The sequence below is a fragment of the Manacus candei genome, unplaced genomic scaffold, assembly GCF_025592945.1.
Source record: "Manacus candei isolate 608988 ecotype Guabito, Panama unplaced genomic scaffold, ASM2559294v1 h1tg000080l, whole genome shotgun sequence".
In the NCBI taxonomy this organism is placed as follows: Eukaryota; Metazoa; Chordata; class Aves; order Passeriformes; family Pipridae; genus Manacus; species Manacus candei.
The window spans coordinates 299259-313001 of NW_026138128.1; the positions used below are offsets into that span (position 1 = coordinate 299259).

The 13743-nt window shown below is 64.0% G+C and overlaps 1 protein-coding gene across 2 annotated transcripts; it reads left to right on the top strand.

The window, feature by feature from the left end:
* Positions 1–1981: 1981 nt before the first annotated feature.
* On the top strand, positions 1982–13646 carry HCN2 (hyperpolarization activated cyclic nucleotide gated potassium and sodium channel 2). 2 transcript variants are annotated; one of them, XR_007908242.1, is made up of 9 exons: positions 1982–2458; positions 7896–8319; positions 9122–9283; positions 10035–10253; positions 10442–10588; positions 10858–11098; positions 11276–11440; positions 11572–13264; positions 13317–13646. XR_007908242.1 is itself a non-coding variant. In XM_051810914.1 (8 exons), exons 1-8 carry the CDS (start codon positions 2010–2012, stop codon positions 12522–12524), a joined length of 2760 nt encoding a protein of 919 aa, XP_051666874.1. In that variant the 5' UTR covers positions 1982–2009; the 3' UTR covers positions 12525–13646. The 2 variants fall into 2 exon arrangements, 1 of the variants encoding a protein (XP_051666874.1); XM_051810914.1 differs by having other exon boundaries at positions 11572–13646.
* The last annotated feature ends 97 nt before the right edge of the window (positions 13647–13743 follow it).

Genomic DNA, 13743 nt, shown 5'->3' on the forward strand with positions numbered 1-13743 from the left:
CTTGTGCTTCTCTAAGCAGGCTTTTTTCCTGCTCTTTCTGGGGCAGGAAAGTGAGCAAAAATGTGAAACCTTTGTGCACAGAGCAGGGCCTGGGGGAGAGGACTGAGGATGTGGTGGTGGGGGTCCCTTCTTGCTGCCAGCCTTGAGCTCAGGAGGCTTTTTGCCAGCATTCCTGCCCCTGGAGTGAGGCAGTGAAGGCCATGGGCTGAAGGGAAGCTGTCATGTGCTCCCAGCTGGCCTAAGATGACTGTGTGCTCTGCTCCTGGCAATTGACTGAACCATGGCTGTGCTCTGTAGCCAGACACTTCTTCCTTCTAAGGGCCTGGGAAGGGTCAAGGGGAGAGTGTGGCTCTGATAGCTAAACTGTGCCCAGAGAACTGCTGGCAGCTTGGAGCTGTGGTAGCTGTATCCCTCCTGTCAGTGCTTCTGCCTCGCTGTGCCATCAGCTGGCCTTGGGCTGTGCGGGCAGCAGGCTCTGCAGCCTGTAAGTGGGTTATGCAAGGCTTTCACAGCCGGCCTCATGCTATCCTGGTGAAAAATCAATGCATGGCTTAATTTTCCTTGATGAGGATTATGGGTCCTGCCTGACCCAGCTCTTGGCCACAGCACAAAGAACCACTTGTGCCTTTTGTTTGACTGGGCAGGGACGGGGGACAACAGCCCTGGGAGCTGGGCAGGGGGTGGAATGGCATAGTGCTGCTCTCTGCTGGGCCTGTGGCAGCTGCCCCCATGAGCCCAGGCACGGCCCTGCCATGGCCCAAGGGCGGCCACGAGGAACCCTGCACAGGGATGGCACAAGCAGGCCTTGGCTGCAGTGCCCCTTTCTGTCCTGGGAGAGAGTTGGTGCTCTGGGCACTGCGGGGACCCCGCTCAGCCCCTGCCTCCTGACGCCTTGGCTCCAGCATCTCCAGCCTCCCGTTCAGGTTAAGCTGCAGCATCGGTCTCTCCTCTGGGCTGGGGGCAGCTGAGGAGCTGCAGTGCTGTTCTCCGGGGATGGTTTGGAGAAATGGGCTGTTCTTGAAGGCAGCCGTGCCAAGCCCGGGGAGTGATGTTGCAGAATGGGGCCCCTGTGGCCCGCAGCGCAGCTTTTGGGGTGTCTCCGCCCGCGGGGTCCGTGCAGGGGCTGCAGCTGCCCCGGCCCGGGCACGGCGCTGGCTCCGCCGCGGCGGGGGACGCGCTGCCCGGTGCGGTTCTGTCCCGTGGCACCAGGTGGTGCCACCGCCGCGGCCTCGCTGCTCGCCCGGCTCCGACACCCCACGGGTCCCTCCCAGAGCCGCGGCCCCAGGGCGGGGCGGCTTCGGTCCCGTGTCCGGCTGCTCGGGGGTGCTCGGAGCTCACCCGGGCTCCTCGCCCGGCGTGCCTCGACGCCTCGCAGCCCGGGGGAGCCGCAGCGGGACAAGCACGTTCCGGGAGCAGAGGGCAGGAGGTGCCGGTCCCTATGCCCTGTTCTCTGCGCCCCGGGCATCGGCCTCGTTGGCGGGTGTCCGCTGCGGTGGGGTCCAGCTGCGGCTGCTGGCCCTGTCCCGGGGTGTCAGACCGGGGTCTTCACCCCTCGGTCTGCCCCGGGGGTTCCTGCTGCCCGTGGGCTGCCCGTGGGCTCGGTGCAGGGGGCTCAGCGCTGGAGCGGTGGGCACCAGGGGCTGTGCGAGGGCGAAGCCCCCGTGCCTAGCGCGGAGATGGTGTCCATCCCTGCCTCGGGGTGGGCAGCGCTCCCTCCCCGGCGAGGCGGCTGGGCCGGCAGAGCCCCGCGGGGGGAGCGCCCGGCCCCGCACCGGGGACCGTGCTGCCGGGGTCCGGGGCTGTCGGGGCTCAAGGTGAACGGTCCGTCCCGGTAGCCGGTCCCGCCGGCGAGCGCTGTGCCGGAGGGGGGAGCTGCGGAGCCGCCCGGCCCCCGGCCCGGCCCCGCTGCCCGCCCCCGGCCCGCCCCGGCCCGCCCCCGCCGCGGCGGCGGGTGCCACTGTGCCGCCGGTGGCCTCGGCGGCGGCAGCGGCGGCGGGATCGGGATCAGGATGCGGGCGGGCCGCGGCGCGGCGGGCGGGGAGGCGGCGGCCGAGGAGGAGGCGGCCGATGGGGCCAAGCGCGGCGGGGCGGCGGCGACTGGACGGGCGCGGGGCCGCGGCGGGAAGGGGTCCCCGAACGGCGAGTGCCGTCGCGGGGACCCTCCGCGCAGCCCCGGCCCGGAGCCGCCTCGCGAGCCCAAGGTCTCCTTCTCCTGCGGCGGCGGCGGCGCGTCCCCCGGCGGGGCCAAGGCAGCCGAGGAGGGCGCGGGCGAGGATGCGGGCGAGGAGGTCCGCGGGAGCCAGGCCAGCTTCATGCAGCGGCAGTTCGGGGCGATGCTTCAGCCCGGCGTCAACAAGTTCTCGCTGCGGATGTTCGGCTCGCAGAAGGCGGTGGAGCGGGAGCAGGAGCGCGTCAAGTCGGCGGGGGCCTGGATCATCCATCCCTACAGCGACTTCAGGTGCGGCGGTACCCGCGGGGCTCGGCCGCATCCCGCATCCAGCATCCTGCGGGGCCGGGCATCGGGCCGGGCCGGGGAGCAGGGCCGCCGGTGCGGCCGGGCCGAGGGCACCTTGAGCCGCCGCCGGGCGCGGGGGGGGGCGAGCCAGGCATCCCCCTCCCCAGCGCAGCCGAGCCAGGCATCCCCCTCCCCAGCGCAGCAGCCGCCGCCCCGGGGATGCCGGGAGCACTCTCAGTGCCCGGGCAAGGGCGTCCCCTCGTCCTTCCCGGAGCCTCGGCAGGCTTGGCCCCCCTTAGCCCCACCGGGCCTTGGCTCTGCCCCTGGAGCACCCTGCGGTTCGGGGTCCCCCTCCCCGGGGAAGTGCCAGTGCTGGGTGGGGGGGATGTGCTGTGCCACTGCCAGGCAGAGCGTTGTGATGATTCCCCCTCCCCCATGGAGGCCTGATCCTGTCCCTGGGGTTCAGCCAGTTTGAGGGGGATTCTTCCCACTTCTGAGAGGACTTGAGTCCCCAAGATCCAGCCTGTGTGTCTTCCAGGTGAGGAATGGCAAACCCAGGAGAAAAGCTCTGCAGCTCCATCTCCTTCCTGGCCCACGAGCCCTGGGGAGCTCTGGAGTGGCAAACGTTTCCCTAGTTGTGTGAAAGCTGCTGGGAGGGAGAGATGGCTGCACTGTCGGGGGCAGGCAGCATCACACCTTGCAGGGATGGAGGGGGGCTGAGACCCTGCTGGCATTACTAGTGAGCCAGCGCTGGGACTGAACCAGTTGGTTCAGTGACCTCAAAGGGGCTGGGGGAGCCTTCTTCCAGAGGCCAGTGGGGCTCAGGGGCTCAGCTCTGAGTCATTTTGACTCTGCTGGTGCATGGTTTGGGGTGGCTCAGGGGAGGGTTCACTGGGTGCCTGGGTGGGGGATGTCCCTGAGCCAGGCCTCAGATTCTGTTCTCTCCTAACACTGAGGAGTCTCCACAGCATAGGGCTCCCTGAGGCAGGTGGAGGTGGCCATGGGCTCAGGGCAGGGACCAGCACTTGCATCTCCTGCTCCCGCCCTCATGGCTGCCCTGGGCTGATCTGGCATCTTCCAGAGGAGCAGTTGGAGGCCCTCGGCCTCCCCCTGGGGCTGCCTTCTTGCACAGGGTCTTGCGCCCTTCCACATTGTGGCTACACAGTGGAGCTCCCTCCTTGTCTCACTGGCTGGGCATCGAGTTCTGCTGCAGGGCCGGGCTGAGCAGTGTCTGCACCGCCTGGTCCCTGCTGGTCCTGCGGTGGAGGGAGCTCCACTGGCCCTGCTGTGACAGAGCAGAGGTAGATCCTGGGGGACTGGGCCTGTCTGCACTGCCCGTGCTGCTCCTCACCCTCAGCAGCTGTGGGCTGTTGCTGGGGCTGGGAGCAGAGTGACCCCCATGCCTGCCCCAGGCCAAAGCCTGCCCAGCTCCTCTGACCTGGCAGAGCCGCGGTGCTGGAGGCAGAGTCCACGGTGCTCCTGAGAGCAGGGTCTCCCTGCAGTGAGCTTGCAGCGGGCTCGAGGCCTCAGAGGCTTCTCCAAGGTCCAGCAGCATTGTCCCTGGACTGGTACTTGCAGCGAGCAGGCGGGTGCCAGGGTGACCTTGGAGAGTCACCCTGGCTGTCCTGCCCAGCGCGGGCTCCATCCTCCTGGAGCCGCTATCAAGACTTGAAACCCATTGGGGCAGAGTGTCTGCCTGTGTTTTGATACTGGAAGTGGCGTAGGAGAGTTCCCTGCCCAGCGGGGAGGAGCTGCAGGCAGAGCCACGGCATCCTCCAGCTCCACAACCATGCTCAGGAACAGGATCAGCCCACGTGAGGCTGAGCCTGGGCGTGAGGAACCCGCTCTGCCTGTGCATGTTGGGGACGTGTCCATCCGTCCCACGTTGTCCTGCCTTAAAATAATCAAAAAGCATTTATCCAATAATGATAATGGAGTGTGACCTGGTCGTGTTTGCCCTGCAAAACCCATTACCCATCTGCATCTGTGATATCATTTCATAATCATCGTCATTTAATGATCCTGACTTCTCATGGCAATGGCACTGCCATCGTTCACCCACAATTCAGGACACATTTGCTCCAGGAACCGAGGTTGCTATTTACATAAATATTGAATGACGAGGAAGCAGCCAGGGCGGCTGGTGAGATCCTGAGCTGCAAATCTGATAAAAGAGACCTTGTAAGTGTGTGCTGGAGCAGGGCCACATCCTTTTGGGTGCTGGGCAGTGGTCGTTGGTGGCTTTGCCAATTCTGGTCTCTGTTTTGGGAGGAACAGCCCAGCCAGTGCCAACTCCTTCATCGCTTCTGTTGTGGTTTCTGCACCAGCCCCGAGGAGCTGCTCTGGGGCTGTGGGAGCTGTGCACAGCCGGTGATCTGGGGATGGTGGCAGTGCCCATCACCCTGTGATTGCTGAGTGGCTGTAGGGGCTACACTGGCATCCCCCCTGGTGCCAGCCTGGCACCCACAGCCTTCCATGAGACTGGGTTGGGACCAGGGCTGGGGCTGAGCAGGGGGTTCTCACTGCTGGTGAATTCCTGTTGCAAGAGCTGGTCTCACAACAGAATTGGGGGCAAAGATGATTCCAGAGCACATGTCCCTGGTGCTGCTTGGCCAGAGACTTCCTCATCCAGGGTTGAATGGTTTCAGGGGCTTTCCCTCTGCCTGCATGGTGCCATGGTGGGGGCTACTGAGCAGAGGGACCGGGCTTGCCAGCTGCTCTTGCTCCTGATGGATGTGCCAGCACTGCCACTGGTCCTGATGTTCCCATTCCCTCTGGTCAGGGTGTTGGGGAGCTGGACTCCTTATTCTGCAGCATCAGTGTGGGGCAGTCAGACCTGGGAGTGCTGAAAGGTCACTGGGGAGGAAAGGCTGGGACTGGCTGGGGGGATTGTGAAGGTTTGGGTCCTTGAGCAGTTTGCAAAGCCTTTACCCCCCTCCCCGGGAACTCCCAGGGTAAAAGGCTTTTCCAAGAGAGAGCAGCACCAATCATTCATCACAACTGACTCTGCTGGGATCTGGAGGTGCAGATGATGTTGGCCACTACTGCTCTCTCAGCTTGGGCAAACATGCCATTGGCTTTGTAACACACTTCTCATAGCAACCTCATTTTTAGGATATGAGTATTTAGTGTGAGTTTGCAAAGTGCCAATCCTGTGCTGATTGATCCTGCACTGATCCTGTGCTGCTCCTGCCCACCAGGCAGCCTGATTGTTTGCAGCTGGGCCTTGTCAGGGCTGAAGGGCTCAGACCTCAGGGGATCCTCCTGCAGAGGGGGGTCTTGGGGAGCTCCATACTGCTGGGCAGGCTGGTGCACGTGCAGCTCACTGCTGGGCTACGGGATCAGCAAAAAGGGGTGTCGCTGGATTGTCTCCAGCAGACCCTGGAGCTCTGTGTGCTGCCAATGGAGTTGGGCAGAGACCACCCTGGCATACCTGGCTGTGCCCCCCCGTATGGCTCGGCCCCAACTTGTATCTTGCCCAGGACCTCAGAGCAGCACCACCGTGGCAGGCGTTGGGCGGGTGACAGAGCGGAAAGGCGGCAGCCCCCGCTCGTGGGGGCTTTGGGCACCTCCTGTCATCGTCACTGTCATACAATTGGGTCAGAAGCAAGGGAGGGATGTCAAGGATCCTGATTAATTTGTTTTCAGATATTTTTAGTAGCCTGGATTGGATCTTTTCTTCCATGCACATGAACCCTCCAAGGAAGAAAGCGTTGGCATCGCACCCCGGTCCCCGGGGCGATTGCACGGGGTCAGTTGTGTGCGGTGGGGGAATCAGGAGCAGTTTATCTTTTCTCTGCAGGCTGAATTCTGCCCTGGCTCAGCCAGATTGCAAAGGAATTGGAGCCAGAGGAGAGTTTTGCCCAGCTGGCGAGGTTATTTAATCTTTGTTCTTCGCAGCTTTGCATGGCTAATGCCCCCGTGGGACCTGCGCAGCACAGCAGGGTCAGTCCGAGTGGGAGCTGCCAGGGGTCTGGGGACAGATCCAGCCCCACAGCGACTCTGCTGACTCTGGCATCTCTGGCAGGTCGTGCTGTGTGTGGGAGCCTGGGGGTCTGGCCAGGCCCACCATGGCCATGGCCTCGCTGCCTGTTTGGTGCCAGCAGCTGAAGCTCGGTGTAGGGGTAGAAGGGGGGCACAGTTCCTTTGCCGAGGGTGCCCTGGGGACCGCCCTGGTGTGAAGTCATCGTTTTGCAGCAGTGACATCACTCACAGTTGCCACAGCAACACCTCACATGGGGAAGGTGTCATTGGAGAAAGGTCAGGAGCTGGGATGTTCGGCTCCTGGTCCTGCGCTAGTCTGCGCAGTGGGGGGGACCCGGCCCGTCCCCCCTTTCTGTGTGCAGGGGGGTGTCTCCCCCTCGTCCCCTCACCCCAGGGCACCGAGTGCACGGCATGGCGATGGCACCCCCTGCCCATCATTCCACAGCTCTCAGAGACCCCTGCTTAGGTGGGCTGAGCAGACATGTGTGGGCGAGGGTCCTGAGTGTCCCTGCACGTGCACTGAGGAGCGTCCCCCCCGCTCCTGCCCCCCGGCCAGAGCAGGGTGGGCCGAGGTGGCCTCCACGCCATCCTGCCACGACAGAGCTGCTGTGACCTTGCAGATGCTCAGAAAGGTCGTCGGTGGCCCAGGAGAGGGGGACGAGGAGAAAGGGAAGAAGAATGGGGTGAGCCGGGAGGGGGCGGAGGGGCCGCGCAGCCCAGGCAGGGGCGGGGGCAGGGGCAGGGGCGGCCGCCCACCCACTCACCGCCCCCGCGTCTGGCCGGGGCTGCGGGCGCTGCCGCCGCCGACTGCAGCCGTACGTGCTCCGCTGCACCGGAGCCGCGGCGGCTCCTTCCATCGCAGCCGCGCTGCGGGGACTGACGGGCAGCCCCACCCTGGCAGCCCCCAAATCGGGACCCCAGCCTGGCCCGGGGGCGCGGAGTAGGGTGGCCCTGACTGTCCCTGTGGACTGACCGCTGTCCCCCCTCTGGGAGCAGGAAAGGGGGGGGCTGCTCCCACCAATCTCCCTTCCTGCCTTCACCTGTGACGTAGAGTGATGCCGATGGTCTGGGGGACTCCTCAGCCCACGGGCTTCCCCGGGGCAGCTGGGCCGGAGGGTGCCCCCCTCCAGTGTTTGGCATCATCATTCTCCTCTCCCCCCAGGACCTGCTGCCTCCGGCAGCCCAGGGGGAGCCCCCAGCCTCATCCTGCACCCCCCTCTACACCTCAGTCAGGGGCTATGCTGGCTGCAAGATCACCCCAGGGGCAGTCTGGAGAGGGGGGAGCAAGGTGTAGTCTCTGGGGAGAGGGAGGTTCCTGTGGCTGAGGTGTCATCACAGTGGCAGCACCCCAGTAGTGTGGGTTCTGGAGGGCAGGGCACTGTGGCCATGTCCCCTCGGCATGGGGGGCAGCTATGGGGCACTGGTGACACCCCCCCTCCATCTTCTCACTCCCCAGATTCTACTGGGACTTCACGATGCTGCTCTTCATGGTGGGCAACCTGATCATCATTCCTGTGGGCATCACCTTCTTCAAGGAGGAGACCACAGCACCCTGGATCGTGTTCAATGTGGTCTCTGACACCTTCTTCCTGATGGACCTGGTGCTGAACTTCCGGACAGGGATTGTCATTGAGGACAACACGGAAATCATCCTGGACCCTGAAAGGATCAAGAAGAAGTACCTCAAGACCTGGTTTGTGGTGGATTTTGTCTCCTCCATCCCCGTGGACTATGTTTTCCTCATTGTGGAGAAGGGCATAGACTCGGAGGTCTACAAGACCGCCCGTGCCCTCCGCATCGTCCGCTTCACCAAGATCCTCAGCCTCCTGCGGCTCCTCCGCCTCTCCCGGCTCATCCGCTACATCCACCAGTGGGAGGAGGTGAGGACCTGCTCTGGGGCCTGCTGGTAGCACTGGGATGGCTGGAGAGAGCGGGAGCTGGAGGGGCCCCTGTGAGCGTGGCAGGGCTGGGGGCTGCCTGAAGAACGGACGGGGTGGAGGGGATCTGCAGGGCTCTGTGTGGGGCCAGTGGGTGGATGTGACCCTTCCTGGAAGGTTTGGAGCATCTCTGGGCCACAGGACATCACTCACCACTGGTGACAGCATGGCTGGCACAAGCTGGCACACCATCCCCTGCTCCAGCAGCAGGACCCTGTCACCCTGCTCAGCTCCGTGCTGCTTGCCTTGCTCCCCGCTGGCTCCCTGCCCCTCCAGGAGCTTGGGGAGTGCCAGGGGGGGTGGCAGGACCCCTGGCCCTTGGGGTCCCCAGTGCAGGAGGCAGGGTGCACTCAGGGCTGTGTGGGCTGTGAGGGGACGTGCCTTAGAGTCTGGAGGGGACGTGCTCGACTTTGCTACGTGGCTCTGGCCCAGACTCTGCACTCGGTGCCCTGGAGGCTGCCCCACTCCCTCCTCAGTGCCCTGAGTATTTGTCTCTCCCTGAGCATCTGCTGGTGCTGGCTGATGCTCATCAAGGCTCGTGGCCATCACCGCTTCCTGGGCAGTGTGGGGGCATCCCCATCCCACCAGCTGTGAATAGGCAGGTGGAGCAGAGCAGCCTCAAGGCTGGAGCTGGGCCAGCCATGGGAGCTGCTTCCATCAGAGGCCATGAGGGTCAGTGACCTGAGCAGGGCTGGGCAGTGGGGGAGGGTCCCCACATTCACCTGCTGCCATCCCACCCACCCAGATCTTCCACATGACCTACGACCTGGCCAGTGCAGTGATGAGGATCATCAACCTCATTGGCATGATGCTGCTGCTCTGCCACTGGGACGGCTGCCTCCAGTTCCTGGTGCCCATGCTGCAGGATTTCCCCCAGAACTGCTGGGTCTCCATCAATGGGATGGTGGTGAGTACCATCCACCCCCTAACGCGCTCCTGCCTGATCCCCTGGGCCCCCACCCATCCTCCTGTCATCTGGCCTCCATGCACTGACCCCAGGAGATGCCATCCCCCCGCTGGCCATGGCTGCAGTGCCCTGTGGTTTACAGGGCACCCCTCAGTGTGCAAGGCACCCGGTGCCAGGTGCTGACGTTGCTCTGGTGAGGTCTCACAGGACCTGGAGCAGTGGATCGATCCGGGCGGGAGGAATATGCTGACATTGGGCTCTTGGTCCTGTCCCCTGCCGCCTTCTCCTGCTCATTAGCCATAAAGCTGCTATTAATAAATAATGTGCCCTGTTTCTAATTGCTCCCTCTCAGCCCCACAGCCTCCTGCAAATGGCTCTTCTCCCTCTGTCTGTCTCATCCTCTTCCATCAAGTTTCCATCTCTGCTCCGTTCCCTCCCGCCTGACTTCCTCCTCTTCCTCCCCTGCCTTCTCCTTCCCTGACTGCTCCTCCAGGGAAGTTTGAAAAGTTTGGAAAGTTTGAAAATTTGCTTTTCAACAAATGCCTGTTGCTGAGGGCTGCTGAGAGAGGCAGGCAGAGAACCAGGGCCGTGGCCTGGCAGGGGCCAGGGCACTGTGCCCTCGGGCGCTGCTCTCACACACACACAGACACACAGACAGACACAAACACACAGACACACACAGACACACACAGAAACACACATGTGCAGCTGAGCACCAGCACGGGCTGAGCCGCCGTCCCTGTTGCTGCAGAACGACTCCTGGAGTGAGCTGTACTCCTTTGCCCTCTTCAAGTCCATGAGCCACATGCTCTGCATCGGCTATGGGAAGCAGGCTCCCGAGAGCATGACGGACATCTGGCTGACCATGCTGAGCATGATTGTGGGGGCCACTTGCTACGCCATGTTCATCGGCCACGCCACCGCCCTCATCCAGTCACTGGACTCCTCCCGGCGCCAGTACCAGGAGAAGGTAGGACTGGGCCGAATGGGACCCACGGCTTCTGTCCTGAGCCCAGCTGGTGCATCCCCTCCTGGAGATGCAGCCAGGTGGGGTGAGTGTTCCTGGTTGGGAGAAGGGATGGGGAGGTGTAGCGAGACTGGCCCCATGGAGTGGGAATGTGTGTGGGGGGTCCCAGCTAACACCACCTCTCCCCACAGTACAAGCAGGTGGAGCAGTACATGTCCTTCCACAAGCTGCCCGCCGACTTCCGCCAGAAGATTCATGACTACTATGAGCATCGCTACCAGGGCAAGATGTTTGACGAGGACAGCATCCTGGGGGAGCTCAACGAGCCCCTGCGTGAGGTGAGGGCTGGAGAGCTGGGTGGGGGGGATTGCTCCCCCAAAGGGAGGGACCCCCTTCTCCCTGCCAGGCATCAGGGAGTGGTGTGGGTCCCGCTGGCTTCTACCATGCACATGCTTGGGGTCGAACACCTCTTGCTGCAGCTCTGCAGCTCTGAGTACGTGTCCATGCAAGATCTGTGTGCCAGGGTGTCCGTGAGCCTGCTGGTGGCGGGGAGCATGTCCCTGCAGAAGTGTGTCCCGGCCTCCTGTGCTCACCTGCTTCCCCACAGGAAATTGTCAACTTCAACTGCCGCAAGCTGGTGGCCTCGATGCCGCTGTTCGCCAACGCAGACCCCAACTTTGTCACGGCGATGCTCACCAAGCTGAAGTTTGAGGTGTTCCAGCCGGGTGACTACATTATCCGTGAGGGCACCATTGGCAAGAAGATGTACTTCATCCAGCACGGGGTGGTCAGCATCCTCACCAAGGGCAACAAGGAGATGAAACTCTCTGATGGCTCCTACTTTGGAGGTGAGCACTTGCAGGACTGAGCCCGGGTACCCTCTTGGGGTCTGTGAGAAGTACTGGGGCACCTGCCCTGTCCTGGGGCATCCCCCATGTGGTGGTTCTCACCCCTTGCTCCTGGTTTGGCCCCATTTTGTTCTCACTGGCGGTGTTCTGACCCTGACCCTGGCATTTTCCATGCAGAGATCTGCCTGCTGACCCGTGGCCGGCGCACAGCCAGTGTCCGTGCGGACACCTACTGCCGCCTCTACTCGCTCTCAGTGGACAACTTCAATGAGGTGCTGGAGGAATACCCCATGATGAGACGGGCCTTTGAGACTGTGGCCATTGACCGCCTTGACCGCATTGGTAGGGCACGGTGGGGTCTGGAGGGGGAGAGGGGTGTCCCAGTAGAGGGAACAGCCCTGGCTTGCATGGGAACCCAGCGTAGTCCCAGTGTGGGACTCATGGTATTCCCTCTTCTGGCCCCCTCCCTGCAGGGAAGAAGAACTCGATCCTGCTCCACAAAGTGCAGCACGACCTCAACTCAGGTGTCTTCAACAATCAGGAGAACGAGATCATCCAGGAGATCGTCAAGTACGACCGGGAGATGGTGCAGCAGGCAGAGCTGCAGCAGCACACAGCCATGTACAGCCCCGTCCAGCCCCAGGTCACCTCTGCCATCGCCACCCTCCAGCAGGCCGTCGCCATGAGCTTCTGTCCGCAGATGGCGAGCCCTCTGGTGGGCTCCATGGCGCTGGGCTCACCCCGCATGATGCGCCGTTTGCAGTATGCCCAGGCCATGCCCAGCCCCTTCGCTGTCTCCCCCGTCCTGCTGCAGCAGAGCCCCCCACCGCAGCCACAGCCCCCGACGCCCCACACCAACCCCTCGCCCTCGCAGGACCCGGTGCAGCCCACGGCCCTGCCCGCCTCCACCAGCGCCTTCGCCGCGGCCGCGGCCAGCCCGCCGACCCAAAGCCCGCTGGCCAGCCGGACGTTCGCCTATGGAGGTGCCCCGGGGCCGCTGGGATCCCAGCTGTCCCTCAGCCAGCAGCCAGCGCCCGGCTCTCCCCAGCGCCTGGCTGCCCACAAGAGCACACAGGCGCTGCACACCAGCAGCCTCAGCCAGGATTCGCGGCCCCTCTCGGCCTCACAGCCCTCCCTGCCCCACGGGCTGGTGGCTGGCAGCACCCAGAGCCCTCCGGCCTCTGCCCGCGAGTCCTGCACCTCCATCAGTGGGGGCCCGGCCACTGCCTCGCCGGGCCCCGGGCCCCCAGCCGGGCTGCGGGGCCAGGTGCCCTCGCGGGGGGCTCCCGCCCACCCGGCACCCGCGGGCGCGGGGCTCACCCCGCCACCCACCCTGCCGCAGGACTCAGCGGCGGCCCGCAAGGATTCAGCGGCCAGCACGCCCGACACGGACCCGGCCAAGTCCAGGCTGTCTTCCAACTTGTGACCTCCGCGCCAGGCACAGGGACACGTGTGCGGGAGGGGCTGCGCGGGAGTCCCATCTGGCCTCGTGTCCACCCTGTGCCGCGGGGTGAGGGCCGCGGCCACCCCACCGGCCGCCGCCCCCCGCTGTGGTGCCAGCCCCCCTCCCCGGCTCCCTCCTGCCACCCGCTGCACAGCGGGGCAGCTGCCGAGGGTGGGCATGGGGCTGCTGCACCCCGCGACACCGCGGGGGCAGCGGGTGAGCCCCCGGCTGCGTCACCTCCGACCAAAGTCTGGCCCTGTCTCCCGCTCCCCGCAGCGAAGCCCCGCTGCCCCTCGGCCTCCCTGGCTGCCCATAGAAGCCACAGCTGCACCCTCGCCATGACCAACTCTGTGTATGATATCTATGACCTGAACACATCCCTGTGTGTGTGACCCACGGGACACCTCCCGGGGCTGTCGGCACAGCCCTGGCGCCGCGTGTGTCCCTGCGCCCCTCCCACAGACCCAAGGTGAGGGGTGATGGTCCAGGACTGGAGGTAAGTTGCAGGGGGTCTGAGGGATGGTCGCCCTGAGGCTTGTAAGCACCCACACACTGTCCCCCACCCCAGGGCTGGGAGTGAACGCGGCCCCATGTCCTCGTAGGCAGTGCTAGGATGGAGGGAGACGCTGGAGCCCAACCCCAGAGTCCTGGGGCTGGGGAAGGCACCCACTGCGTGTACCAGCTGTGTGTGTGTGTGTGTGTGTATGTGTGTGTGTGTGTGCGTGCACATGTGTGTATGTATGTATGTGTGTGTGTGCAGGGCTGTGTGTGCAGGTGTGTGTGTATGTGTGTCTGCACGTGTGTGTATGTGTGTGTGTCTGCACATGTGTGCATGTGTGTGTGTCTGCACGTGTGTGTATGTGTGTGTGTCTGCACGTGTGTGTATGTGTGTGTGTCTGCACATGTGTGCATGTGTGTGTGTCTGCACGTGTGCCTCGCTGCCTCGCACTCTGGAGCCTTCCACACTGAATGTACCGCGGGTGTGGGGCCCGTGCCAGCCCAGCGCCCTGCGGCTGAGCAGCCGGAGGGACAGGGCCCCATTCCAACGTCCACCTTCCCATCCAGCCCATCCTGTGCAATAAACGTCAGCAGCTGACAGAGCTACGCACGACTCCGGCTCTGCTTCTTCGCCACCGTCCCTCCCTGCCGCGGCCCCGGCTGCTCCCGCTCCTCGTCCCTGGCCCAGGGAGTCTGAGCGCTG